Source organism: Pundamilia nyererei, unplaced genomic scaffold, assembly GCF_000239375.1.
Source record: "Pundamilia nyererei isolate P.nyererei 1_Seehausen unplaced genomic scaffold, PunNye1.0 scaffold00058, whole genome shotgun sequence".
NCBI classification, from domain to species: domain Eukaryota; kingdom Metazoa; phylum Chordata; class Actinopteri; order Cichliformes; family Cichlidae; genus Pundamilia; species Pundamilia nyererei.
The window spans coordinates 1,556,670-1,583,454 of record NW_005187459.1 but is presented as its reverse complement, the minus strand read 5'-3'; the positions used below and the strand labels follow the sequence as shown (position 1 = coordinate 1,583,454).

General features: G+C 41.0%; 2 protein-coding genes across 2 annotated transcripts in view; one reads left to right on the top strand and one right to left on the bottom strand.

Moving 5' to 3' along the window:
* The window catches only part of LOC102194842 (protein tyrosine phosphatase non-receptor type 14), a 40,619-nt gene extending 21,933 nt beyond the window's left edge, over positions 1 to 18,686 (top strand). The window contains exons 4-20 of the mRNA XM_005734413.1: positions 3,460 to 3,557; positions 4,957 to 5,024; positions 5,419 to 5,489; positions 5,595 to 5,682; positions 5,770 to 5,858; positions 5,969 to 6,056; positions 6,254 to 6,336; positions 6,577 to 6,637; positions 8,169 to 8,247; positions 9,203 to 9,672; positions 9,764 to 11,041; positions 12,337 to 12,477; positions 13,462 to 13,680; positions 16,681 to 16,809; positions 17,030 to 17,264; positions 17,377 to 17,540; positions 17,816 to 18,686. Of these exons, the coding sequence (XP_005734470.1) occupies positions 3,460 to 3,557; positions 4,957 to 5,024; positions 5,419 to 5,489; positions 5,595 to 5,682; positions 5,770 to 5,858; positions 5,969 to 6,056; positions 6,254 to 6,336; positions 6,577 to 6,637; positions 8,169 to 8,247; positions 9,203 to 9,672; positions 9,764 to 11,041; positions 12,337 to 12,477; positions 13,462 to 13,680; positions 16,681 to 16,809; positions 17,030 to 17,264; positions 17,377 to 17,540; positions 17,816 to 17,944 (3,490 nt within the window). The 3' untranslated portion in view covers positions 17,945 to 18,686. The remainder of the gene's footprint in view (positions 1 to 3,459; positions 3,558 to 4,956; positions 5,025 to 5,418; positions 5,490 to 5,594; positions 5,683 to 5,769; positions 5,859 to 5,968; positions 6,057 to 6,253; positions 6,337 to 6,576; positions 6,638 to 8,168; positions 8,248 to 9,202; positions 9,673 to 9,763; positions 11,042 to 12,336; positions 12,478 to 13,461; positions 13,681 to 16,680; positions 16,810 to 17,029; positions 17,265 to 17,376; positions 17,541 to 17,815) is intronic.
* Positions 18,687 to 19,340: 654 nt separating this feature from the next.
* The window catches only part of LOC102194540 (N-lysine methyltransferase SMYD2), a 12,631-nt gene continuing 5,186 nt past the window's right edge, over positions 19,341 to 26,785 (bottom strand). The window contains exons 6-12 of the mRNA XM_005734412.1: positions 25,748 to 25,815; positions 24,026 to 24,128; positions 23,234 to 23,344; positions 22,107 to 22,227; positions 21,403 to 21,577; positions 20,740 to 20,848; positions 19,341 to 20,043 (exon numbers count right to left, since the gene is read on the bottom strand). Coding sequence (XP_005734469.1) covers positions 19,963 to 20,043; positions 20,740 to 20,848; positions 21,403 to 21,577; positions 22,107 to 22,227; positions 23,234 to 23,344; positions 24,026 to 24,128; positions 25,748 to 25,815 — 768 coding nt within the window. The 3' untranslated portion in view covers positions 19,341 to 19,962. The remainder of the gene's footprint in view (positions 20,044 to 20,739; positions 20,849 to 21,402; positions 21,578 to 22,106; positions 22,228 to 23,233; positions 23,345 to 24,025; positions 24,129 to 25,747; positions 25,816 to 26,785) is intronic.

Here is a 26,785-nt window from a genome sequence, read left to right as displayed (position 1 = left end):
TAAAAGCCTTTGCCACTTTGAGTGAAGAGCTTCCAGAAAATGCTGGAGATGCCTCATCTGTCCAATTGTGGTTGGTCTCAAAACACTGGAAGGATGTGCTCTTTCTAGAATAACCATACTGTAATAACCACAAGCATAAGACTGTGATTAATGAAAAGTGCTGTATGACTCGTATGGGTTTTATTATTTGTGCAGAATCAGGTTGTAATCATAAAACGGGTCAGTCTCTACACTTCTTAGACTCTCTGTAGGCTTATTAACCTCTGAAGCCCCAACGCCCCCTGATACGGGGGCAAAAGGCAGGAGATCAGGTAGGCTTGGGGCTTAAGAGGTTAATGAATAAACGGTTCCGAATTTTAATACATGGCAAAAAATATTATTGTGCTTATTGTCACTGTTACACTCTTAAAAGATTAAAAGCCATTTGATTTTAATAATTCCCTTAATCTGACTTAATCAGTTACAAAAAACTGCACTTGGTAGTTAGAAGCTTACCTCTGCATAAAGGGTAACTAATTTTGGGGTCAGTTTTTGTCAACCTGTAGAGGTTTGATTTCTAGGCCAGAAGCCAAAAATACAGGAAACCACAGCTCCATAAGATGTGGCTGCGTTTGTGGCTGTTCTGTGTAAAGTGGACTCTCCCATGAGGGATGCTCTGAGACTTTTACTGTCACGCTTCCACTTGTTCAGAGTTATTTCAACAGTTTACTGTCCGCCTCACCACTGCTGGCTTCGCGTATGTATAAACACCATCATGTTGTTACCATTGAACCTCAGAATGAGAGCCAACCTCTGTTGACCTCAGCGTTCCTCCAGACCCCATACAGCGATTGCTGGGAAAACATAGAGAGTTTTTAAAAGCAAAGTCCACAATCATTTGAAGGGTTTTGTGTCCCGCTTGGCTCCTCCCCTCTAAACCGCATCAGACTCCGCCTCTCGCTGCAGCCACTGTGGTTGGGGTTGGCTAATTAGAGGGTTGCCACGGGAACGGAATGGCAGCTTAGCCAACGGGTGTAATGACAGGGTGAGGGAGGAGGGCGGGGTCAGATTATAGGCCCAGGAGTATGCTGAGAGGAGCTCAAAAAAGAAGGAAGAAGTGGGGAAAAGAATGCCAAAGAGAATATGAATCATGAAATATGTGAGGAGATAATGGCGGGCATGAAAATGAAACTGGGGGGTGAATAAAAAGATAGGTGGGAGCTAATGTGCAGGCGAGGAGTGAAACCAAGTTTTTCAAAGAAAATGAACTAAAACTTGTGAAGAAGAAAAGTGGGTGAATGACTAAGCATGTAACTTAGTGGTTTCCACATAGATGTTTGGTTACTCTGGCATGGACTTGCATACTCTTTCTGACTGTGTGTGTGTGTGCACATCAGAAAAGGTGTCTCACAGCTTACACTCGGTCTGTGGTCGCCATGGCAGCCAACAGGAAACGGCGTGTGAGTTTTTATGCGGCTGAGCCTGGTCACCCTGACAGTTCTCTCTTTCCTCTTGTGTGGCCACTCCATTCTTCAAAAGACAAACATCCAGCTGGACCACGACTAAAAGTGGACAAAAGGAGCACAGAAACTTTAGGAGCTTGGTGTATTTCAGCCTCTCGGTTTTGGGACTTTTACCACATTTTGTGAACGCAATCTGAGCTGTGTCATCATATCAGCTTACGCTTGGCAAAGCTACCACTGCCTAAAACCACGGTGAAATGACTCCCAGTTTGCCTCACATTTGCACTGCAATTATAATGGTCCACTTTTGTCAAGCTTGTGTTGCTCCTGCTGAAGATTAAACCCCGAGTTAGTTGCGTCAGCCCCGTGTAACATGCCTTTTATAAAATCATATTGTGCAGCCCCATTGGCATACATTTGGCATTCCACTCAAGTCAAAAATGACTCACTGCTGTTTCAAATAGAGGTGATTCACTCATTCCTCACTTCAGCAACAAGCTTACTGATATTGTTTTGAGCAGCTAATGCCGTTGCCAATACTTTCTTGACACATACTTTCAGTTGCACAGACCAGAAGCAGAGGAATACATCCCTGTGGTGTCTCAGCAGATGTTGGCCATCTTTCAGTTGCTAATGTGCAGAGCCTTGAGCACAGCTCCTCTTACTTTCTTTGGACAAATGTGTCAAACTGGAACCCATCATGTTTTCCAACTCAATTTTATATAAGTGGTGTTTGGAGACATTGTGGCTTATATGAAAAAAAAAGGGTTTTTGAAAGCGAACAACAGTGCCAATGCTGCCACCCACTTAGTCAGTGTTTTGCGCAGTTTGGCTATAAAATGCATACAGATGCAGTCTGATTTTAAAAAGTTATGGTCTGTATGCTTTCTAGCAACTCTGCAAGGCTTTGAGCTAAAAGCGAGCATGCTTACTTTTTAGCAGGTATGGCAGTTTTACCGTGCTTACAGTCAGTTTGCTAATTACCATAAAATAACATGGGGTCACTCCCAGTTTAGAAATCTGTGAGAAAAAGATCATAATTTTCACTTGGTCTGTGACCAGTATAATTTTTCCAAATGATTTTTATGGTCTCAATTTAGTTTTTCCTAGATTTAAAGCTTCCACATGGTTTTCCACAAAGTGCAGTTTATCCTCATTGGAATTAGCTTTGAAGGTATTGAGCTCAAAAGTGACCACTCTTATTTTTTTTCCAAGGGCTCTAGAAGTGAATTTCCCATTCATTTGCTCCACTGATATTTCAGAAAATCCTTATGTTGGATTTTGCAGTCAAGTGACTGCCAATCATGTAAAGTTAACTTGTCTTCTATTTTGAACATGTGACTATGCAGCCAAGTGAATAAGCCTGCAGTCACACAGGCCTAGGCCTGATTGCTAGCAGAATACGGTGGTTGTTTATAGTTTGCATTAAAGACGTTGAGTTGTCTGCAAACACTTCCCAACTACTTTCCAAGTGATAGCAAAATAGGGAAATGTGCAGCACACAGCAGAAATGGAGACTTTCAAATCAAAAGTTGCGCATTTTGATATGTGTTGGGTACAGTGCTGAAACACAGCTTTTATTTTGAAGTTTAACATGCTCCGTTTTCCGGTTTGCATTGCTACGATCATGTACAGACCTTTTTCCCCGACTGCAATCAGTGTTCAGGTGGTTTCTCGACCTGATGTTCGCAGGTTTAAAGATTCCCATGGTAACAGCGCCTTTGATGTTGCTGTTTCAGTTTAGCTTTATGTGTCGAGTTTTGTCAATGATCGCATATGTAACAAAACTGACATTATATAGTCGTGTGGTTTCAATAGGAGTACATACCATTTTGTATTTAGCTTAAAGTAAGTCTACTTTGGATGGTTACAACATAATGGCTCATTATTAAAATCCCTATGGAGATAAATAAATCATAAATCAATGCAAATTAAAATTTTTACTTAACACGGTCTAGGTATCTTTTTATCTCTGTTGTGTGTCTTTTTTACCTTCCTTTCCTGTTTTTTTCTGTAGGTATCAGTATTACCTGCAGGTAAAGAAGGAGGTGTTGGATGGACGTCTACAGTGCTCTGTAGAGCGGGGGATCAGGCTCGCTGGCCTGGCAGTACAAGGTAAGACTACACGAACAAGTCTCCCAATGAGAGACAGACAGCAAGTGAGAGTGAGCACAAACTCACACTTTCTCAGGTCATCTTGACTTCACTACCTTATATGGCTGCATACCACAGGGAGAACCCAGTCCACTTGAGTTCCTATGGTATCAGTCCTAACACATGCACATGCACATACACACACACCCACCCTCGCTCCATCCTTTCAGTTCCTGGGTGCTGTCTGTGTCCCAGGGGAATGTAAACAGACAGCTTGCTTATCAGCTGCTCCAAGGTTAGCTGTAGCAGCATCAGGAAGGCTCTTATCTGTCGGGAGGTGAGGATCCTGTGCTAGACCTCCTTTTGCCCGGCAAACAGCAGAAAGCTTTTAGGTACTTAGTACAAGCAATATCAGGAGAACTGTACATGTTATAGAGATTGTGCAGGTGGTTTTGTTTCTGTTATGTAGATATTTGTTTTTGTTATCTTTAATAGTATTGCACAGTACACAAGTTCAGAAATATTTCCATCTAATAAAACAAGAAACACTCAGAGACACTTTACGACTCAATGGACATGTCCACGGCCTGAAGAGCACATTTGCTGCAGGTAGCTTCATGTGATTTCCCCTGGGTAACCATGACAACAGCATGACAAAGCATCTACATGGATGAAACCTGCATTGCTTTGACCGTTGTGGATGCAGTTGAGTTGAGATGACCGTTGAGCTAAAACAGACTTTTTTCTAATGTTAAGCATTTGCTTTTCTAGTCTTGAGTAATTTTGCAAAGCGAGCTAGCAGAATATAATAGGTATTTGGACAAAGGAAATTGCCTTAGTTTTAACTGGAAAGTCTGTATTTATCCCGACTTTTTGTCCTATTGGGTTAGCACCTTCATAACATAAATTTATTTTATTTTTAAATCAGTAGTTTTTTTCTTATTAGGGAAACTGTATAGATCGAAGAGAAAGGATAACCAGGATACCTATTGAGAACCCACGCAAGAAGCGTTGCAGGATGAACACAGTGAGTCCATATTGGACTGTACCGATTCCTTTTTTCTACTCTACTTGACCACTCAGAACTGAGAATTGGCACGTTCTGATTAATGCATCAGTTCAGTATCTTGCCCAAGGATACTGAGCCAGTGCTAGGGATCAAACCACCATCCTCCCTATTAGTAGATGACCTGTTCTCCTCCCTCTGTTACAAGTTCCCAGCTGACCTGCGAACCCAGAACCTTCTCGCTGTGAGGTGGCGCTAACCCTTGCACCATCATGCCACCTCAATTGAACAATATCAAACACAATAACAAACTCACAGTCAGTTTATAGTGTAAAGGCTGCGCATTACAGTGTAAAAATGAAATTCATTGTTTTTGTGTAAATAAATGTGAACATCTGTGTTTGTAATTTTTAGCTGACTTTGGAGACTTCACTCAATTCCTGTCTCAGGACTTCCTCAGGGAGTACGTGCTTTTCCCAGTGGTGAGTCCTCGAGCCTTTACCGTTCAAATACTAGCAGTGTTTGTGTGTGTGTGTGAGAGAGAGAGGCAGAGAAAGTCTGTGTTTGTGTGTTTTTCTGTGTATGTGCTGCCTGAAGGCACACATTCCTGTGACATCTGTGTACCTCCTCCCTCTGCATACCTGACTGACAGGCAAAAAGCAAAAAGAATAAAGAAGAATTTGAGTTGGAGGATGGGATGAATTAATATGAACTTATTACCAAATAGAAACAAAATATTAAATTATGGAGCATTATTTTATTTTTTTTAAACATTCCCAACAATATGATGTTCACTTGAACCTATAGTCATAGGTTGCTTTTCCACAGCTTCCTTCTGCATTGCTCTTATTTGCTGAATAATGTATTTTCTCTCAGAACTGGCGTAATGGAGAAGAGGCGCTAGAAGAGTGGACCCAGAAAGTTGCTGAGGAGCACAAGAGTCACTGGTACTGTTAGCTACTTTGTATACTGTATGCACATATATGCATGTATCACCAAGACAAAGTAAAATAGAAACAATAAGATTCTTGGTACCATTCTGTGATTTCCAGTCGAATGCAGGCCGCTGAAGCAGAAGTGCTGTACATCAAGGAGGTAGAAAAACTGGATGGGTTTGGCCAGGAGAGCTTTCCAGCTAAGGTAGATACATTACATCACCCTCAACCTCTCAATCAGTATCCTTTGAGAGATTTTAAATGAGTTCTTGTGTAATACTTTCTTCCACAGGACAACTATACCAATGACATATTCATCGGTGTGTCTTTCATTGGAGTGTTTGTTAAACACAGAAATGGCAGATCCATCATGCTCCACAAGTAAGTTTCTCCTTTCAAAAAAGAAAGAAAGAATTGTCATAATTTCCTGTACTCATGAGGAACCGTTGTTCCTTTTTTAAAACATTTGTTTGCATCTGTGTGTTATAAAGGTGGAAGGACATTGGTACCATTGCACACAACAAGTCAGCCATCACAGTGGAGATAACGAGCAGAGACGACACCATCGTCTTTCACATGGTGAGTGTTGTGTCTGCAGACACGGAGGTTTATAGTGGGTGGTTAAACATGCAGGAAAAGTATGCGTCCACAAAATACCTGCAGAGGGACAAACGAACTGGGGAGAGTTGATTCTTGACTTCACAGAAATACTCATTTTCTGTTCACCTTAAATTTTCGGTGTTATTATTAATTTTTTTCTCTGTTTGTGTCTGCAGGAGGATATGGAAATGGCCAAGTACATCGCCCGCCTTTTCACAGCCAGACACAAATTCTACAAACAGAACAAGATATGTGCAGAGTGAGTTTCAAGGCCACACAGAGAGGCCAGCTGAAGGCCATTAAAACACTAAGATATCAATTGTCTGTCATTTATTTTTTTAACGGGTATTTCAACAACCTGTTGAAGGTTATACAAAAAAACCCCCAACAAAACATATGCTATAAAAGACTGTGTAGCATTCACTGACCTTATAGTACATGACCTGGGTGCATTTAATAAAATACTAATTTGTCACATAATGTGTCTGTTTCTTTGTAGGCCCACTCACTCACCTGCACCAATGAGGAGGAGACCCACCTGGACTAATCGCCTGTCTCTGGTATGTTGACAAGCATTTGTATGTTTTGAAGTGATTTGATACAGCTATTTAATATTGCCTCTGGTCAATATAAAAGGGACGAGAATGGAGGACAGAGGGGGAACACAGAAACGTCCACAATTAGCAACCTGATCCCGCTCTCCCACTCAGGGAAGCTCTTAATCGTCCAGAATACAGACATACAGACTAATAGTGCCTTCCACTCCAAAACTTTAACTCTTTACCCTCTGAAAGCCTATTAGGAGTAACTCTGAGATGTTTCTGTCATATTCAGGTCCAGAGCAAAATGAATGGGTTTGTATCACAGGTTTATGAGAGTGATCTATGCCTATGCAGCTACCCTCGAAACTGTTGCAGTGGTCATCAAACCACTGAGGTGTCAAAGCCCATCAATTAAGGGTACTAGGGTGGTCATTTAATGTCATCTTCATGAGGAAAGAGTTTAAGGGGAAAAAGAGAACACTGTGACACCATCAGAACAAATACTTGTGTAAATACTTGTGTACAAATGTGTACATTTCCACAATAAGTTGCCGCCAGGTAGATTCCAATACTAGAAAGCATTCTACACAATAGCAAAACCACTTAGAAACATACTATATATATATGTGAAAAGGCTGTATATGAAATATCACACGAAAGAAGCATGTAATCCCCCAAAACAAAACAAAAAACAGCTTAAGAGTAGTTTCTAATTCCAGCCTTCAGGGCTTTCTGTATGTAGTGCATGAATCCAATGTGAAATGATACCTCTTCTTAAAAGAGGCGTCGATCGAAAGATTGTTGCTATAAAGGGAATACTACTGGATTCATGCACTACAAACAGAAAGCCCTGAAGGCTCAAATGAAGAACTACTGTTAAGTTCATAGCGCATGTCTGCTACTTTTGGCATGGTTTTCTATGCAGATGTTTTTCATCATGCAGTTAGAGCTCTGCTTTCTGATTGTTGGAAATTGGAATTTCACACTGATTTTTATTGTGATTGTTGTTTGTCTTATATTGTGCTGATGGCAGTTTATTACTGAAACATGCATCTTTTTGCCCTTTAATAAATATAAAGAAGCATTTTTTTTGAGAGTTCTGGTGTTTTCCTTCTATTCTATAAGCTCTTAATTGTGCCATGGAGCCTTGGTTTTAGCATGCGTTGGTGGTGTGGTGGGTGTTGTTGGAAAGTTAGAAAGGGTGTTGCTTGCTCTGATTTCCGGTGCGACAGCGAAGGCTGTGATTTCTGCGTCTCCCTCCCTGCTAGCCAGACAATGGTGAGGCTAAATGTGGCACAATAGATGTTCAGTCAGACCACTGGAGTGCTCAGATGACTGTCTGGAGTACCGCAAACTTTGTCCAATGACAGATGCGCAGCACTAGCTTCAATCTGGCTTGGTCACAGTCAGCCATTGTGATTGATGTGTTAAGACAGAGAAGTAAAGTGATGGTTTCATGTGTGATGTAAAGAAACTGAAATATCACTTTGAGGATCAGGAGATCTTACAATGTCACACTTTATAACCGTTTTACAATTTCTTCATTTAGCCACGGCCACAGTCCTGTAACTTCCAGTCAGTGCATTCCCAGTTTGGAGACCATTATCAAGACACACAGAGCTCTCAAGGTAGGTGTTACTGTTTTAGAGTGGCTTTCCTCCCCCTGCTTTAACCACAGTGTGATTTAAGATTTTTGCCTCCCTGACAATAACTCAAAACAACAGTCCTCCTAATTGTGTCTTTCCCATCAGGCGTGTGACTCACAGCCCATTCGCATTTTAACAGTCTCCCAGCCAATTAGAGCCCAACGTTTGGGGTGCAGAGCGGTGACCTCATTTATGCTTCACTCTTTCATTGACGTGTTCACACACTCAGCCTGCCTTATAATCCGAAGAACTTCACTCATGTCAGCTTGACAATAAAAAGCGAGCGAGTGGAAAAACATTCTGGGTGTGCTACTGCGTGTGGGCGTGGGATCGGTCTCGAGTGTGACCTCAGGCATCATACTCCGATTGTGCGGACAGAGATTATGCTTGTCTTCCTTCTCCTTGTGAACATGGGATAGTTTCACACGGGAGAGCGCTCTGCTCAGCGGGAAGGAATAACATGACATATTTTTCTGTGGTGGTTGGTGCAGCTGTGAAACCAACAAAACAGCAGTGATCATTTTTGCCACCTTCGGGATGCCACAAAGGGTGTTTATTTCAGCTTGTTTATAACAGCTTAGACAGTTAAACTGCAAGACTGGAAAACCCCCAGTACCACCTTCACCATACCACTGGCAAGATTACAGGAACATTTGGTCTCCCTTCATTTTTTTTCTTTAAATTTGTCAATGTTCCTTTTTGATTTTCTTTCTTTCAAGCTCCAACACGGTTCATTGTGCAAAGCGTGTGTTCTTTTAAGTTTTTATATGAAATACTGAGGTACCAAGTATTTGAACAGTCATAGAACTTCAAAGATCAATAAAATCTTTGTTTGATCAAGTTTAGCTTTAGTGCACAAATTGCTTAAAGATGTTTGCAGCTCAGATTTTCTTGTGATCCTCTTTACACATTTTTCCATGCCTCCTTTGCTGTGCAGACAGTATCTTCCACGATGACCCGTATTACAAGTCAGAGAGCAGCCTGGATCGCTGTACAGTGGACTTTACCTACCGAAACGGTAACGTGCCAAACGGAAGCATGTACAGCAGCCCCAGCCTGAGCTCCCTGAATCGTTCCCAGAATTTTGTCCCACCCTCGCCCATGTCTTCCAACCTCAGCATCCCTGGCAGTGAGCTCATGCGGCCTGACTACATCCCCAGCCACCGTCACAGTGCCATCATTGCACCATCCTATCGGCCCACGCCTGAGTACGATGCTGTCATGCGGCAGAAGCGGTGCATGCTCCCTGCTCACCATGACCTTCACAGCCAGTCGCTACGCAGTCTCAACATCAGCAATGCCTGTGCCTACAGGCAGCCTGAGCCTCTAGTGTACAGCCAGCCAGAGATGCGAGAGAGGGGCCCTTATCATGGTGTGGCACCCAGCCCTGCTCCGTATACACCACAGGTAAGGGTTAGGATGCTCTGAGATTATTATTTAATTAATTGTAATTAGCTTCCTAGTTCAATGCATCTGTTTGTGACTGTTCATCTTGCAGATCACATATAGTAAGCCGGTGTCCCATGGCCCTCATCAGGGAGGACCAGCCAACAGCCAGGGTCCATGCCATTCACCCCATGTTAACGAAAGTGGAGGCAGCAGCAGCGGTGGAGGTGGAGGAAGCTCCATCTCCCATACAGTCAGCACACCCGAGCTGGCAAATACCAAACAACAGGGGAACAACATTGGAAACTATGCAGCTACAGCCAACATGCTGAGGAACCACATGTCGCGGCCCCCTCCACCTTACCCTTCCAGCTCTTTTCGCCCAGCCACCAGCACGCCAGACCTAGCGAGCCATCGGCATCGCATTGGCGGCAGTAGTCCAGAACTGGTTACCCGCATGGTGCAGCTGTCAGTCAAAACCTTCCAGCCCGACAGCTCAGCTGTGGTGCACCAGTCCCTGCAGGAGGTCAGTGAACCATTAACTGCAGCTGCTAAGCACCGGTCCACGCTGGCCAAGAGACACAGCATGGAGGTTATAAGCAGCATGAGAGGAGCGATGGAAGGCCTTATGATGAAAGGAATGAATGCTCCTCTTCATCGGCGGAATACTCTGAGAGAACCTGTGATGCCATCTCAGCCTCAGTCCATTCCACAGCCCCAGCCTCAAAACTCTCAGTCACAACCTCAGCCTCATCCTCAGCCTCAGCCTCCACCTCAGCAGCCAAAAGAGTTGCCCATGAAGCCTGCTAAGAATGCGCCCGAGGCAGTGACTTATCAGCACCAAAAGACTCTTTCTAATGCTACCATGCTCATACACAGCAGTGAAAGTGAAGAAGAGGAAGAGGAAGAAGAGGAGCGGCCTGAACTGGACGTTCAAATTCCAGGTCTCAACGAGGACATTAGCATCAGTGCACAGCTCCAGGCTGCTCTGGCCAAACTTCCCAATAAACCCCCTCCAGAATATCCGGGCCCTCCTAGACCTGCAAGCAATGCTCAAGCTCGCACCCACACTCACAATCACAACAACACCCACCACACCAACCATAATCAAGGACCACAGGGCAACCAGGGACCAGTGGACCAAGGCCATGTTTGCGCCTTAAAGACTGGACAGAGCCAGGGTGTTAGTGGGCCTGGGGGTGGTGGTGGTGGGACACTGACCCGGGGGGATCAGAGTGTTATGAATGGAGCAGTTTTAGGTCCATCCATTTCAGAACCGGACTTGACCAGTGTGAAGGAGAGGGTGAGGAAGGAGCCGGTCAAAGAGAGGCCAGTATCAGAGATGTTTTCCTTGGAAGACAGCATAGTGGAGAGGGAAATCGCTCAAAGGGTAAGATACTCACTCATTCTACATCTACACAGCCGTTCCCTCAAATTTTAGAACTAACACATTTCTACATTTTAACACAGTGTAACAATTTTTTTACGTAAAGCAATATAATGCATTTATTACTTAATATTACAATATAACACATTTACTCAATAATACAATTGAACACATTTTTACTTAAATATAATAATACAATGCAAAACATTTTCTGTTTAATAATACTTTTTTTTAACTTAATAATACAATGCAACATATGATGTTAAATTTTATCTATGTTTATAACATTCACAATTTTTTTCTATTACCTTTCCATATGGAATAAAAATGTTTAGCATGACATTATTAAATATAATGTCAGTGCCTGACACCTCTGAAGCCATTGTACTGGTATAGTTTTAAATATTACAGTCTGTTGTCTGCTCACTAGTTTCAAAGCTCCTGATTAGCAGTAATCTGGAGTTCAGCACCTAAAAGGGCAGCACTGGACTCTGAATTCCCCGAGGCAGCTAAAAGCCTTACTAAGCCTTCCGATTATTCTTCGAGTTGGGTGTTTTTGTGTCGGTGGGCTTTCTGTTAATATGCAAACATCTGACCCAGCACCAGTCCAGTCATAAATAATTGCCTCCTAGAGATAAACCTGTCTGTCTGTGATTGCAGGTGTGTGTGATTTTAGCCAATAAAACTTAAAGAATGTTTTCTTCTCACTGCTGTCCAAAGCTGCTAAAGCCCTTTTATGCCAGCTGCTTTATCTTATGCATAGAGGGTACCCCTTATGACCCCCAAGCTGTTGTTTTGACTGCCCCATGGGGGATCAAGAAGGTGGAAAGGGGAAGGGCGGTGCTGTCCTGGAGGTTTAATAGCATCAGAGATTAGGAGAGGTAATCCTTCGAGGAAGGAGACGGTGCAATGTGGGTCACTGTTTGGAAGTGAGAAAGAGAGTCAGGATGACAGAGAGTGTGTTGTAATCAAACAGAAGCTGAAGAGGTAGGTGGGAATAAACAAAGATGAAACAATTAATAACATGTAAGAAGGACAAACGAGGATGAAGGCAACCAGATGGATAAGAACTCTTTCTTAATAGGCTTTGTGTAGTGGGCTTCCTGTTTCTCACCTTTGGACTTATTACAAGGGGATTGGTACGGGCAGTTTATGCACATGCACGGGAAATTCTCCCCACCCACTACTGCTCATGCACATCTGCGTGAACACTGTACTTGTGCAATGGCAGGTCAGTCAGTCTTGCAAACCTGCTGGTGCCTGTAAGCATGACAACAGGATTTTTCTCTCTCTTGAAGACGCTGGAGAGACAGAAGATGTCTGTGGACTCCATGAAGAGGCCGCTGATGATGGCCGCACTCAACGGGCTCTACGTCGCCCGGATGCCTGTCCCCGAGAGTCCAGGGGAGGAAGGCGCCAAGGCGGCTACTGATGAAAGGGTAGGATGTTTGCTTTTTGTACAACATATACATTATTATGGTTAAAGTTTAAGGGTTTCATGACTGTAACTTTGTATTATTCTGTATATTTTGTAACATATAGTAAAAAAGTCCTGCTAATTTACAGACAACCTTTAAAAAATATGCTGCTGGGAATTCATTTTACTCATCTGTTTTGTTGCTACTTTATTACTACATTTACTATACCCAAAACCTTTGGGATTTACTGACATGTATGTAATTGGAAACTTATCATATTAAAGATAGAAAAGGCTTTTTAAGCTCTTAAAAAAATCACAATTACTAAAACGAGTATTTAAAGAACTGATATCAAGAATAACATACCAGAGTTGATGTTCAGGATTACGTCTCATTTAAGCTTATTTAAACCGAATAATCATAAAAGCTTTAAATCTCCCCAAAAAGTTTGTTTGGTCATCGTCACACCAAAACTCACAGTCTCTATTAATCACATCATTTTAATGAATTCCACTGCCCAAGTAGATCCCCAGTGTGTTTGGCTCCCTTTTGAGCGTGGAGGTGTGAATCCCAGTCTTTGTCCCAACTGTTGCTAAGCTAATGGGGGCAAACCCTAAGTGGGCTGTGGAACGTGTGGCACGGTAGTGCTTATCGCCTCTGGGCCTGCTGGTATGTTAAGAATGTGACCTGAGAGAGAGCGAGCCAGCGACAGAGAAAGAGAGACAGAAAGAGATTCTGGCCTCTCAGACATGACTGGCCTAATAAACACCACTGCTGCTGCGTATTCGGCTCTTTCATGACTATATTGATTCAGTATGAATACTTGTGAGCATCATGAGGAGACTGAGGAGAATTTAAAAACGTGAGTGTTATACGATAACAGTGTTGGATTCGAATGCCTTTGTCGGGGTGTGATGTAAATGAATGAGTGCCTTTTTGGGGACTGAAAGAGAGACTTCTGAATAATAAACACCCTCTACTTTTTCTCTCCCCCTCTCTCTCTAGTGTAAGACCTTGGAGTTGAAGCTAGAAGAAGAGCGGGTCTTTACAGAGTATGAGCAGGTGCCCAAGAAGAGGGCAGACTGTATTCTCACAACAGCAACTCTGCCCGAAAATGCAGAGCGCAACCGTTTCCGTGATGTTGTTCCTTATGAGGAGAATCGAGTTGAGCTTGTACCCAACAAGGAGAACAACACGGGCTACATAAATGCCTCGCATATCAAGGTATACACAGCCATGCTTATCTGTGTGTGATCCAGGCTTTTGCAGTACTGTTTAAAAGTCTTGAGTTTCCCTTCATTTCCTTTGCTGTAGTCTTCAATAATACTTCTCCATGTTCCTTAATGGATAGTCAGAGGTCTTTTGTTGCCCCTGACTTTCAGTCCAGTTCTTGTGTAACTGGACATACCTCAGGTTTTTCTTACTGTTTAGGCTTCCTTAAGAATGGTGTTTCCTCTTTTTTTTTAAGGTCACACTACACATTACACCAAGATAGCCAAAGTATTTGGCTAAGAGGTTTTTGGGAACCACCTTCCTGTTGAGAAATTACTCAAACGGAAACAGAAAATATGTGTCAAACTGAAACTGTGGAAGTTATCTTTGTCATATTTCATAGATTCAAATATATATCTGTATCTATACGTATCTATATACATATTTTGTTTCTTTTTTTTATATACACACAAAAAAGAACAAAAAAGATGAGTAATCATGACTCCATGACTCATGCACAGTGCTGAGTTTGACAGATTTAATGCCTTCTGTGTCTGCCCATTAAATTTGTGCATTTTGAAGAGTGATGTCCAAAGAAAAGCACAATCCAAACTTAAGAAGCTAAACTCATCAATCAAGATGTCTTTATCCAAACCAAAATCCGAAGCACATGTTTTTCATTGGACAGCGATGATAAGAGATATTACCCCAACTAATGTAGCTGTGGCTTTCTTCGGGTGGCTCAAATAATGTCAGCTCTGCAACTGTGACTTGATTGCTGGTTGGTTTCAATTTAAGAAGAAATACTTGAGTAATAAAATATATCACAAGTTGTTTTACAATACTTAGGTTTATCTACATGGCTCTTAAACAGAATTGCTGTCTCAAAGTGCTTTGCAACACCCACATCATACAGCCTAAATGAAAACAGAGTATAAGGTTGATGCTTTCAGTTTTGTTCTAGTCTTTGTTGCGGTCATTGCTAAGCAGGGAATGGCTCGGAGGAAAGGATGAAAGGCAGCTATTGAAGGCTGTTTGTGCCTTTAAGCTCCCAGAGCTTGTGGAATTCCCAAAGAATGTTGTCCAAACTCCAAAACCCTCTTAAACAACCTGAGTCGCTCTCACTGGCTCTTTATTCATGTTTAGTTGCAAACAGCATGTGTATGCAAGCTTGTGCATACGCGTGTGTCTGCATGCCATGTGTACGTTGTGCACCAAAGCAGCACTGAGTCGCTGCCTACCACAGTGTAACCCTCTTACTCCCCTGTCATTTAAGGTGGTTGCCGCAGAACAAAAAGACCTTGTTTATTCCCCATCCGTCTCTTAATACAGTGTTTATAGTCACGAGGTGGCCTGAGAAATCAGCTGAGACATGCCCTTTATGTAATAGTACTGAAGTTTCTGTGGTCGGAGTGAGCTAAAGATTGGACGTATTTAAGTGTTATTTGTGGTCTTGTGGTTATCAGGAAGGGGAAATGGAAGAAAACTAGAGATAAGGAGTTAATAGAGTTATAAATGAAAGAAAAGCGATCCCGCTGTGGATAAAAGTAACAGGTGTTTACACTGCCCTCCAGTGGTTGTGAATATTATAGATGTCTGTAGGTGAGCTGAACTTCTGTGAGGAGGCAGCACTATTTTTTATTTATAGTTTATATACAGTCATTGACTTTAATACATTGGTTTCTGTCATTTCTGTTCTGCCCTGTAAGACAGACTTTAAACCTGACCTGGACTCCTTTTAGCTTGCCATTTACTCTGAGCAATCGCATCAGTCTGCCATTAATCATTTACGATAAACTGCGTTAGCTGTTTATCAATGAGTACCGTCTTTTCAGCCATTAGCTTTCATCAGTTATTTTTACTTCCACTGTTCTATTTAGCAGCTGATTATTATCAGTCTAACATTTTCAACAGTTAAACTTTACTTATACTCAGCAATTTTAAACGCTGGCTGTACTTTTATAAATAAATAGTTTTCACTAGACTCTATACAGTTCTGTGATATTCTAAGTACATCCCATGATTCAGTAGCTTGTAGAACGAATGTAATGATTTTCTGTATGGTTTTAATTAGTTGCTCAGATTGTTGTGGAGGAATTTAAGTCCACTCTTTTTTTTATAATGCTGCTTCAGTTCATTCAGGGTTGTGTGTGCATTCATTTATTCACAGTTCTTTGAAGGTCTTACTGCAGCACTTTAGTCGGTTTGAGTCTGGACTTTTGGCCATTGGAGCGCCTTGATTCTTTCCTTTTTCAGCCATTCGATTGTAGATTTGCTGCTTTGGCTTTTTGTCACATTTGACCCAGTTTTTGGCCAAGCTTTAGCTGCCGGACAGACTTCAGATTTGACTCTAGAATACTTATTTTCGTGTGGCTGCAAAATAAACCCAAATCATCACCTCTCCTCCACCGTGCTTGACAGTGGGCAGTGGTGTTTGTGCTGGAGGTGTTGCTGCATTATGGCCAAACATCTCCACTGTGGTCTCATCTGTCCAACTTTGCAAACCTAAGCCATGCTTCCATATTATTTTTTTTAGAGAGATGAGGGTCTCTCCTATCATTCCTTCCAAACAAGCCATACTTATTTAGTCTTTTTCTAATTGTACTGTTGTGAAGTTTAACATTAAAGGCCTTAGCTAGCATGTTAAGAGTCTGAGATGTAGCTCTTGGACTTGATGATCATTTAATCAAATGCATTTGATCAGCAGCACCTGGCTGCAACTTTCCTATTTTTAATCTTACTGAAGCAGTGTTGGTGTGCTTAGTTTTTCACATGACTGTATGTTGAATATCTAAACTGCCAGTCATTTACTTTTAGCTACCTGTCAATGTTTCCATTTACCCCATGCTACTTGCAGACATTGTTCAATACTAGACCTGCTCCTGTGTTTGTTTTCTTTCATTTGGCTTAATTTCTTGATAAACAAAAAAGCGTTTGTTTGTATATTTGAGGCTGATTGCATATGCACTGCATACTGTAATATCCACTAATTGATTCTGCATGTCTTCCCAGGTCATGATCAGAGGGGAGGCATGGCACTACATTGCTACCCAGGGTCCACTAGCCAACACCTGTGCTGACTTCTGGCAGATGGTCTGGGAGCAGGGGGTCAACGTTATCGCCATGGTTACTGCCGAGGAGGTACACTGACACACACATACACACAGATGTGGATTTTTTTTTAAGCTTCCTGTCTGTGAGAGAAATGACACTGTGGTGAGTTTGTGTCACTGTGACTTTAGGTTTATTTCTAAGGGCCAGGACTCATTGTTGACATCTAATTTGCCTCATCTGCTTCTTTTCTTCATTCCCATCACCCACGAATCACTTCTCATCTGGCGCTTGTCGTCCTTTCATCTAGGAGGGCGGCAGGTCCAAGAGTCATCGCTATTGGCCTAAACTGGGCTCCAAACACAACTCAGCCACTCACGGCAAGTTCAAGGTGACCACCAAATTTCGCACGGACTCAGGGTGCTACGCCACTACGGGGCTGAAGGTTAAACACCTGCTGTCTGGCCAGGAGAGGACGGTCTGGCATCTGCAATACACAGACTGGCCTGAGCAGGGCTGTCCTGAATATGTACTGGGATTTCTCTGTAAGTAGGGCCGCCCCGTCATTTATTAAAAATATGCTTTATCAGATATGTGTAAGGACAGAGCCAGCATAAAGACTAAACATGACATCAATGTGACTTTTCTTATCTGAAGCATATCTGGAGGAGATCCAGTCTGTGAGGAGACACACTAACTCTATGCTGGACACCTCAAAGAGCCTCAATCCACCTGTGGTGGTGCACTGTAGCGCCGGTGTAGGTCGAACTGGAGTGGTCATCCTAACTGAGCTCATGATCAGGTGTTTGGAGCACAATGAGGTGTGTGGATGATTTCCTTAAGGGGCTGCAAATTTTAAATTTAGTGAAGGTATAGAACATTTTTAGAGTCCCTGACTTTCTTTGACAGTTGCAGGATACATGCATCCCTTAGAAGCAGGTTTTTTACTTGGTAAATTAGGATATTTTACATGCAAGATATACATAATCCCACTTTTATCTAATTTTATTCCTACATAAAGTTACACCTCAATCAAAAACATTTGACCGGCTCTCACTGTTGTCCTTTTCTTTCTTTTTTCTTCTCTCCCCTTCAGCCCGTGGAGGTTCCCACAATGCTATCAGAGCTGAGGCAGCAGAGGATGCTAATGGTACAGACCATATCCCAGTATAAATTTGTCCACCAGGTTCTTATCCAGTTTCTCAAGAACTCCCGCCTTATTTGAACCCGAGCACCTATCGGCTGCTCCGGAGTACTTAAAGTCAGCATGAGGACAGTACAACAAACACAGTATACTGGTAGCTGGAGGGAAGGAAGAACAGAGATTCGTGTTTTCTGTGTGGCACTTCATCTGTATGTAAATTCTAACCCAAAACTCACCTCAAGGGAGGAACAGATCTGGTGGGCTTGTATAGAAACTGACAGCCATTTCTCCTAATCGGTGTATTTCACATTTTGTTCCTTCTCCCCCTTTGATCTTGGACTTTTTGTGTGAAACATGCATATTCCTTCTGGTTTTTTCAGCTTCAGGTTTCTTAAGAAGTATCTAGAGAAATTAAATCTCAGTTTCAATTAGGAGATATCGCACCACTGGTACATTTCTCATTTAGCCATCATTAGAAATGGCATTATGCTGCATGAACAGTAGGTGGCAGCAGTATTATTGCTATACTCTGAAAGAGTTTGCCAAACAAAAGTATTCTTAAATTGCTGTTCTAAAATGATCCTATTCCTATATTGATTTAATACAGCAAGTATTTACTTCAAATTTGTAAGAAATGTTTTTATTTATTTCTATAAAGGCTGTGGTCACCTTTGCCATGGCAACCATGTTGATCTTTTGTACTCTTTTTAAGTTTTTGGAAAAACTCCAATGTGTTTTTGTGAGGAGGCATTTCAATTAAGTTCCTTTCAGGCAGACAAACAAAGTACACTTTAGCAATTCTTTATCATCTAAAGAATTTTATATATATATATATATATATGTGTATATATATATGTATCATTTATCATCATAAACATTTCAAAACTCTGGAATTGGTGATACAACTTTGTCCATGTGCAGCAAGTGCTGTGTATAATGTGTCATTGTGCCTTATTGTAGTAATATGTAACTACGGGGAGAAGCTGATTGGCTGATACACTCTTTGTTCTGATTAGGTTTTTGGCTAAATTCATAACTTTTTAGGTTTCATTGTAGAAACAAAGAAATTCTAATAATCGTATCCAAACCCAGCTGAAGAAAAATGTGTTGCCATGTCCTGTTTGTAAAATTGCATTCTGAATGATTTTTTTCCCCATATTGCATTAAATATGTTTTCCTGCTTCTCTGAATTGTAATGCAAAGCCAGCCATGTCCAGCATAACTCTGTACATAATGGGCATGTGAAAAAAGATTTCTGCAAGTGTTTTTATAGTTTCCTTCCTTGACTTGGTACCCTTAAAATACCGCAACATAGTAAACTATGCATGGATTAAAAAATTTTTTCAATGTATATATTCTCTGATAAATATAAGCTTCGTGCTCTCTTGACATTTAAGTGTTTTATTGCCCTCCTGTTCTCTTTGACAGTATTTTCCCACACAGCATTCCACTGTTTGTTAATATTTAATTTTTCCCCTCAAGTTGTCTTTTTTAATTTTTTTGGCAGAACTTCTAAATACATTTCAATATGTGTACATATGTTTTGTATATGCATTTTTCAGTTTTCTCTCCCCAGACATGTTTGAAGCTGTTGTACTTGCTCATTATGCAATAAAGCCTTATTTTCTTTAAAAGTGCAGCATCGAGATCACAGTGAAACATCAACATCAGATAAAAGGAGTTCTAGGAGGTGCTGAAGCATCCACCATCACAGGGATACATTAATTTTATTTAACAGGCCCCATATGGTGATGCAGCTCTCCTGATTGCATGACGCATTGATCCTCCTATTTGCGTACCTCCATAAACAACTCAACTCTTGGGTTACAAAGTACAGCTGTAGTCTCAAGCCAAATCAAAGTTATTTACTTGATTTAAAAAAAAAAAAACACCTTCCACAAAGTCATATTTTCATGCAAATTCCACAATAAATACCTGCTTGTTGCAAAAGTATCCTGCGTCTAACTGATAGGAAGATGCAGGATAAATAACCGTGAAGACATACTCCTGAAAAAACCAAGATAAATTATTTGGATAAGACAAAGTTTGGAAAGTGTATGCAGTCCTTATGGATCAGTCTTGGCTCTCTCTTGTTCTCTTTATTTTTGTGCTATCATTTTACGCAGCTCTTCAATGTAAAAGTGATCCTTCCCATGAGCCACCTCCATTATAGCCATTGCCTGTAGAAATGCAAGTAAATTTATTATTAATTAACATCACACAATTGCTGTATGTATGTTATGTTATTTCAATGTGTAGGTATACTAAAGCTGAACACTTTTCTATATACCTTATTATTTAGTGTATTCAGGTAGTCAGCTGACCTCATTTTTTGGGCACATAATACCTGACCAACTCAAGTAAACCCAATCCTAACACTGCCCCCCACAGGCTTGTACTGTAGGCACTAGCCATAATGTGTGCATCACTTCATCTGCTTCTTTTCTTATCCTGATGCCTCATTACTGTGGAACAGGGTAAAGCCAGACTCATAAGACCTTTATCCATTGTTCCAGATCCAATCTTTTCTAATTAACCAATTGATAAGTGGTTTCCTTAGGCCTACACAGCCGTTTGATTCCTGTTTCTCTCTTCACATTGTGAATGTAGAAATGCGCTTGATTTTACTATTAAACATAATTATACATTTCCGACCTGGTTGTTTTAAGAAATAAGAGTTAGTTAGGGTTAGCCTAGACATTTCAATCACTTCAAGTAATTATACAGAGATAAGTGCTTATCTGTTTAAGTTTATTTAAATCCAGCTGGTGACTTTTATTTGGCCAGGCAGTGTAATAGAAAAAATATTGCTATTACCTTATTAATAGTTGTTCACTGGTTAGTATTTATTTCGTATTTAGACAGTCTAATGTTACCTTTTTGAGAGCGCTGGTGCACGTTGATTGCCTCTCTAGTCCCAAGTACAATCGGCCCAGTTTCAGGTAGACGGACGAGACATTAAGGGAGTAAGGTGGATAGAGATGACTGCATTGGACCAAGATCACATAAGCAAATGAAAGAAGAAGAAAAAAAGACACATCTAAGATAACACCGATCTTTTTAGATGCAGTACATTTAGTAAAAAAACACACAGAAAACCCCCAAACTTTGCAAATTTTCAAAATTATACCAGCTTTTGGGAGATTGGAATAAAAATACTACTTGAAAAATGCTTTTAAACATGAGCTAATATCATAACGGTTGATAAAATGCAGCGATTTGAAAAAGGCTGATTTTAAGCTGAAATTATGTATTTATGTATGGTGGCTTATTGGTTTTAGTTCAGCATAATTCATTCATATTTACATTTTTCTGATGTAAACAAATAGAAGATTAAGGCACAAATAAACTTAGATGAACACATTACCCAGAATAAAGAAACCTGCAGGAATACAGCCTGTAATATCTGACTAGTTTTAAGTACCCAAAAAACAACAACAACCCCCACCCTCCAAAACAAAACAAACAACAAAAACACAGCAACAACAAATACATTTGGAAAGAACAGCAGAGGGGGGGGCATGTTTTTATGTTAATACCTGTAAGGTTTGAGAAGCTTCTCGCCATATCTGATAGCTCCATCTAGATCTTGCATGTACATGCAAATCCCCATGGCTTGGTACATCATGTGGAGCATGTACACATTGGAGTCATCAAACACGGCTCCCATTTCCTCCAGGCTCTGCTCGCACATCTCCAGCAACTCACTAGGGGGTGGCACTGAGTCAAGGCTACAAGCTCATAGTTGGCAAAGGATTCAAATGGGCTTCTGTGGGACAGAAGAATTCCACCTCAGAAGGTCACAACTCAGTACTTGTGTAAATCTCCAATCCTCATTTTGTTCCCAGTTAAACGCTTGTTAACTTTTGTGACTTTATCTTTGATATCAGGGTTTTATCTTTATGGCAAACAGTCATATAAACGTGTTAAGGTACAGAAATGTGTTGTTGTTGTAGTTCCCGTTGGTCATGGTGTTGCTGCTGGTAAAAATGTGCAGTAGCTAAATAAATTATTTAAAAATGATAAATGTCAAGCAGCTATTTCATCTGTAAGACAATAATTATAATATACTGACTGGAATAAAGCAGGAAAATGTGGAACTTAGGCTTGAATGCTGAACTATTGCTGATATGTTTCAACTTGTTGACAGTACTCTGACAGTTCTCTTCACCTTTTGGTCCTTATGAAGTTTACGATACAATGTAGAAGGCACAAAACGATATCTATTGATACTGAAGGATATTCTTTGTGTGTTTGAATTCCCGGAACTCTCTGATAGTTTTCCGGGCGTAACGAACCATGTTGTTGATGACATCTGGCTCAATGGAATCACTCTGCTTACGTACTTTTAACTTTGCCTTGTCCTATAGATGAAGACAGGAGAGAGAGCGTGAGAGTCAAAACAATGCTTTCCAAATTCCTAAATTATACTTTCACTGTCCACTTTGTTAAGTACACCTCTTCACCTGCTTGTTAATGCAGATATCTTAATGATCCAAGCACATAGCAGTAACTGAGTGCATTTAGGCATGTAGACATGGTCAAGATGCCCAGCTGAAGTTCAAACTGAGCATCAGAATGGGGAAGAAAGGACTTCTTTTTGATCTACTGGGATTTTCCTCACACATCCATCTCTAGGGTTTATAGAGAATTGTGTGAAATGGAGCAGTGCTCTAGGTGAAAATGCCTTGTCGATGGAAAATTGAAAAATGTTGCCTGGTCTGATGAGTCTCAATTTCAGTTTGATGTTTTTGTCAGAAATTAGTCTAAACAGCATGAAAGTAATGGTTCAATGGTTCAGGCTGCTGGTGGTCTGATGGTGTGGGGGGTAGTTTCTTGGCACACTTCAGTCCCCTTAGTACCAACTGAGCATTGTTGCTAATCATCTCCATCCCTTCATGACCACAGTGTACCCATCTTCTGATGGCTGCTTACAGCAGGAAAATGTACCATGTCACAAAGCTCAGATAAATTCAAACTAGTTTCTTGAACATGAAAATTCAAATGGCCTCCACAATCATCAACATCAGTCTAACAGATCACCTTTTGACATGTGGTGGAGCAGGATATTCGTATCAAGGATGTGCAGTGGACACATCTGCAGAAACTGTGTGTTGCCATCATGTCAATATGGACCAAAATCTCTGAGGAGTTTCCAGCACCTTGTTATGGCACGAGGAATTGAGGCACTTCTGAAGGAAAAAGGAGATTTAATCCAGTACTAGCCAGGTGTATCTAATAAAGTGGCCGGTGAGAGTACATACCTTGTGGCATGTAGCATTTCCCAGTTCTTACATGTGCACCCATCCAAATGATGCATATTATTAATTTTTGGCTTTAATCTCCATTCTACATTTTACCAGGCCTTACCTTTGACTTGCTTTTACATTCCTGGCAGTCACAGAGAAAGTAATAGGACTCTCTCAGCCTGTTATTGCGGTCATCTGTTGGGTAGAGGAGGTCTATGTAGCTGATAAGCACCTATAAGGGGATTTAACACACACATTCAAAATAAAGCACACTCTCTGTCATTGACATTGTTTTTTCTCTTCCTTGTTGCCACATAGCTCCTAAGACGCAGGGCAAAGGTTTTGCTAAAAATAACCCGTCTGAAATCTGCTGCTGCATCCCTCCTTCAAACCAGATCTCCTGCTTCTCTTGACACACTGACCTATCATTGACATGGTGCTTTTCATTAGCGATGTTGCTGTTCTCTACCTTTCCCTTAACAATTTTTAGACTGGTGTCTCAATCACATTGTTCTTCTTCTTTGATCTTTTTTTAAGTAATGTACTTGTAACTTGTCATTCTAAGAGTTTTATGCTGATAAAACAAACAAGATGAGTTCAGTTGAAATAAACTTTATTGTTATAATTGTACCTTTTCACCTTTGCCAGGCTAGCTCTTTTCCCTGTTTCTAGCATTAATGTTAAGTGATTATAATAAGTTGCGATTGCACAGTTTAATTTTTAACATAAAAAAATCCGTTTTTCACCAACTTAAAAGTTGTTCAGTCAATCTTCCATTGACAAATAACTCTGACATAACTAGCATGTGCTGCCCTAGCATAGGAAGGCCAGCCAACTCCTCCACACACACTTAAAAGAAAAAAAAAAGATCAAAACCCAACCCCCTCTAATAGCAGCTGTCTCTTTTCCTCACTTCATCTCCAGGTTTCATGTCCTGCACTGCCCGAACTTCAGCCGATGTCCCTTTGTACGTGACTATGACGCTGGGAAGGCAGCTGTGGTTTATCAGGGCCATGCTGTGCAGAGAGAAAGATATCAAAAGAAAGAAAGTGATTTAAACAAAAGCGAACCCTTCTTACTATGGATAAGAAGGAAAAACTGAGGCTTAGTATTACTTCTAGCATTTGCATGATCACTCACTATTTTTAAGTGGTATTACTACAAGGCTAAAACTGTGCTTGCACAGAGCTCTTGCATGACACTGACATATGTTATTACCAGGGCTGCATGCTGGAAAAAAGCATATAACAATAATCAATAATCCAGCTATTCATCAGTATCATGAACAACAACTGCAGTCAGAAGTCAGGGCAACAGACACATTTTTTTAAGCCTGTGCCACAAACTCCCACCATCTTTTTCAAATAGGTTACCACAAGCCAAAAACAGATTTAGCTCGCTAAAGTAAAATAAGGACAACTGCAATGTCTGTAAGCATGGAACAAACCAGAGAAGCCCGTAAACCGCAGGTCCTTGCAGACTGACTGGATGAAGTCACTGTACCAAAGTAGCCCCATCCTAGAATTCCCCATTCAGCACTCATTTCCAATTGACCAGCTTCCTCATGTATTACATATGCGCATATTACAGTACGAGTGTTCAACATGTGGTAACAATATTTAAAATCCTTTACAAGAACACAAATTACTCGCCCATCAGAACTTCATCTTTTGGGTCTTGCACTCAGCAAAGTCACTGACAACCCTGTTCAAATGAAAAGTCCTGGCGGTATACTCATCCTCCTCTCTTCTCTCCTCTCCTTCTAGCATCACATTGTTATGCTGATTTGGTTTTCCGAAGCTAATTTACATATTTTGGGGATTTAAGCTTTTATCCTATAGACATTAGAGAGAGGACAGGTAAGCTGGGAGAAAGACAATAAGAAAATGGCTTTAGTGGTGGATTCAAACCCAGGCCTCTGCATTATTCTTATGGCATATTGGTTGCCTGCTCAATCCAGTGAGCTAAACCAGCACCACTCTTTGCTAATCCTAATTTTTAAGCCAGCTGCACTGATGAACTACTCTACAGTATAAATAACTAGGTGAACTGACATTAACAGATCATGCATATTGCTGCCTGTGGACAGTTAGGCCTTTGGTGACTTCAAACCAAACAAACTGCCTTTTAAAGCTAAATAAAAAGTCTGACATCCATAGAAGTCATTAGAAAACACAAAGTGCAGGAAATCAAAAACAAAACAAAACAAAACAAAACACTGAGACACAACAGTAGGTAGAGCTATGTAAGGAAGTACTTTGCAGTATATGTGCTGCTGAAACCTTACGTGTGTTCATAAAACCTTTCATGGTGTGGGGGTTGTATTTAAGTCAATTCCTCTTTTTAAGGAAATCCCAAAATCAGTTTCACTTAGCTCTTCTACTTCCTGTGTTTGCTTTTCCCCTCCAGTTGTCAGCACGCGCTGTTGTAACACTGTCTCTTCGGACTTTAAAGCTCATTTCAATTCATTTCATAGTTTGATTACTTCCATATGACCTTTGAGCCAGTCTCTTGGACTTTTGCTTTCTCTTCCTATTGTCATATATTATTGTTTTATGAAGAAAAGTTATGCCCATGCCTTTGGGTCATCGATCAAAAAGTGCTCATATGCATTTGCGTGACATTTCTTTCTTACTCTGGATAGACTGCAGTACCCAAGTGGGAAAGTTCATCATCCTCTATAGTGAAACCATTGCAGCCAACCTATTGTTTAAGACAAAGAGAAGAACAGAGAAGAGTTATGATAAAAATTAGACTACAACTGTGTGTGCTGGCTTGGCTTAGCTATCAGCTAACTAGCTGGCGTTTGACACGTCACCCAGAAGTCAGTAAAATCCAGTTTGGATCAACAGACCGTATTGATTCCTTCCTATACTGATGCAGAGGTAACACAAGTGACTGTGGAGAATGGCTGTGGGTAATTAATGGGTCCTTACCACCAATGTTCCCTCTAATTTTTCACTTGTCTGAGCGAGCACACAAACTCCCTGAGCGGTCCCTTGGACCACTGTGAGCAACAGCAGACGTGTGCACTGTGGTCACGCCGGCATCTAATCCATCCAAGTTACATGGTTTATTAAAATAATCAAATTACAGCATTTACATTTATGTTAGATTACTTGTAATTAACTGCTTTAGCCCACTTACCATGAAAAAAAAAATCTATTCATTGACCTGTGTAGTGCACAAATTATTTGTGCCACTCCAAAAAATTTTTTCTGTCCACTATGAGATAAAGAAGAACAACAGCCTGATACCTGCAGGCCTGACAACAGCAGATCACTCCTGTAACACCTGTAACATTCAGTAGTCGCTTCATTGTTCTGACACAAACAACAAAACTATTGACTACGGTACACTACACACTAACTACACAAGATTTGCGCTAAACGTCTCAAATCTCTCACATCTCAAAACACCGCCGTCACTCCTAAAACTTCACCCCGTTTCTTAACAACTAGATGCCACGTTGCCATATCATTTTTTGATTGGTCGACATCGTACTTTTTTGGCCGAATAGGAAAGGAAGAGGGGGTGGGGGTTGTTTTTGCTCACAGGTGGAGAGCGCTTTCGAGCCTTTTTTCTTATAAAACGCCGTTTTTATAGTTTCTTCCCGCAGTAAATATAAACAACGATAGTATTCAGGAAGAAAACCAAATATTGCATTTTTTTT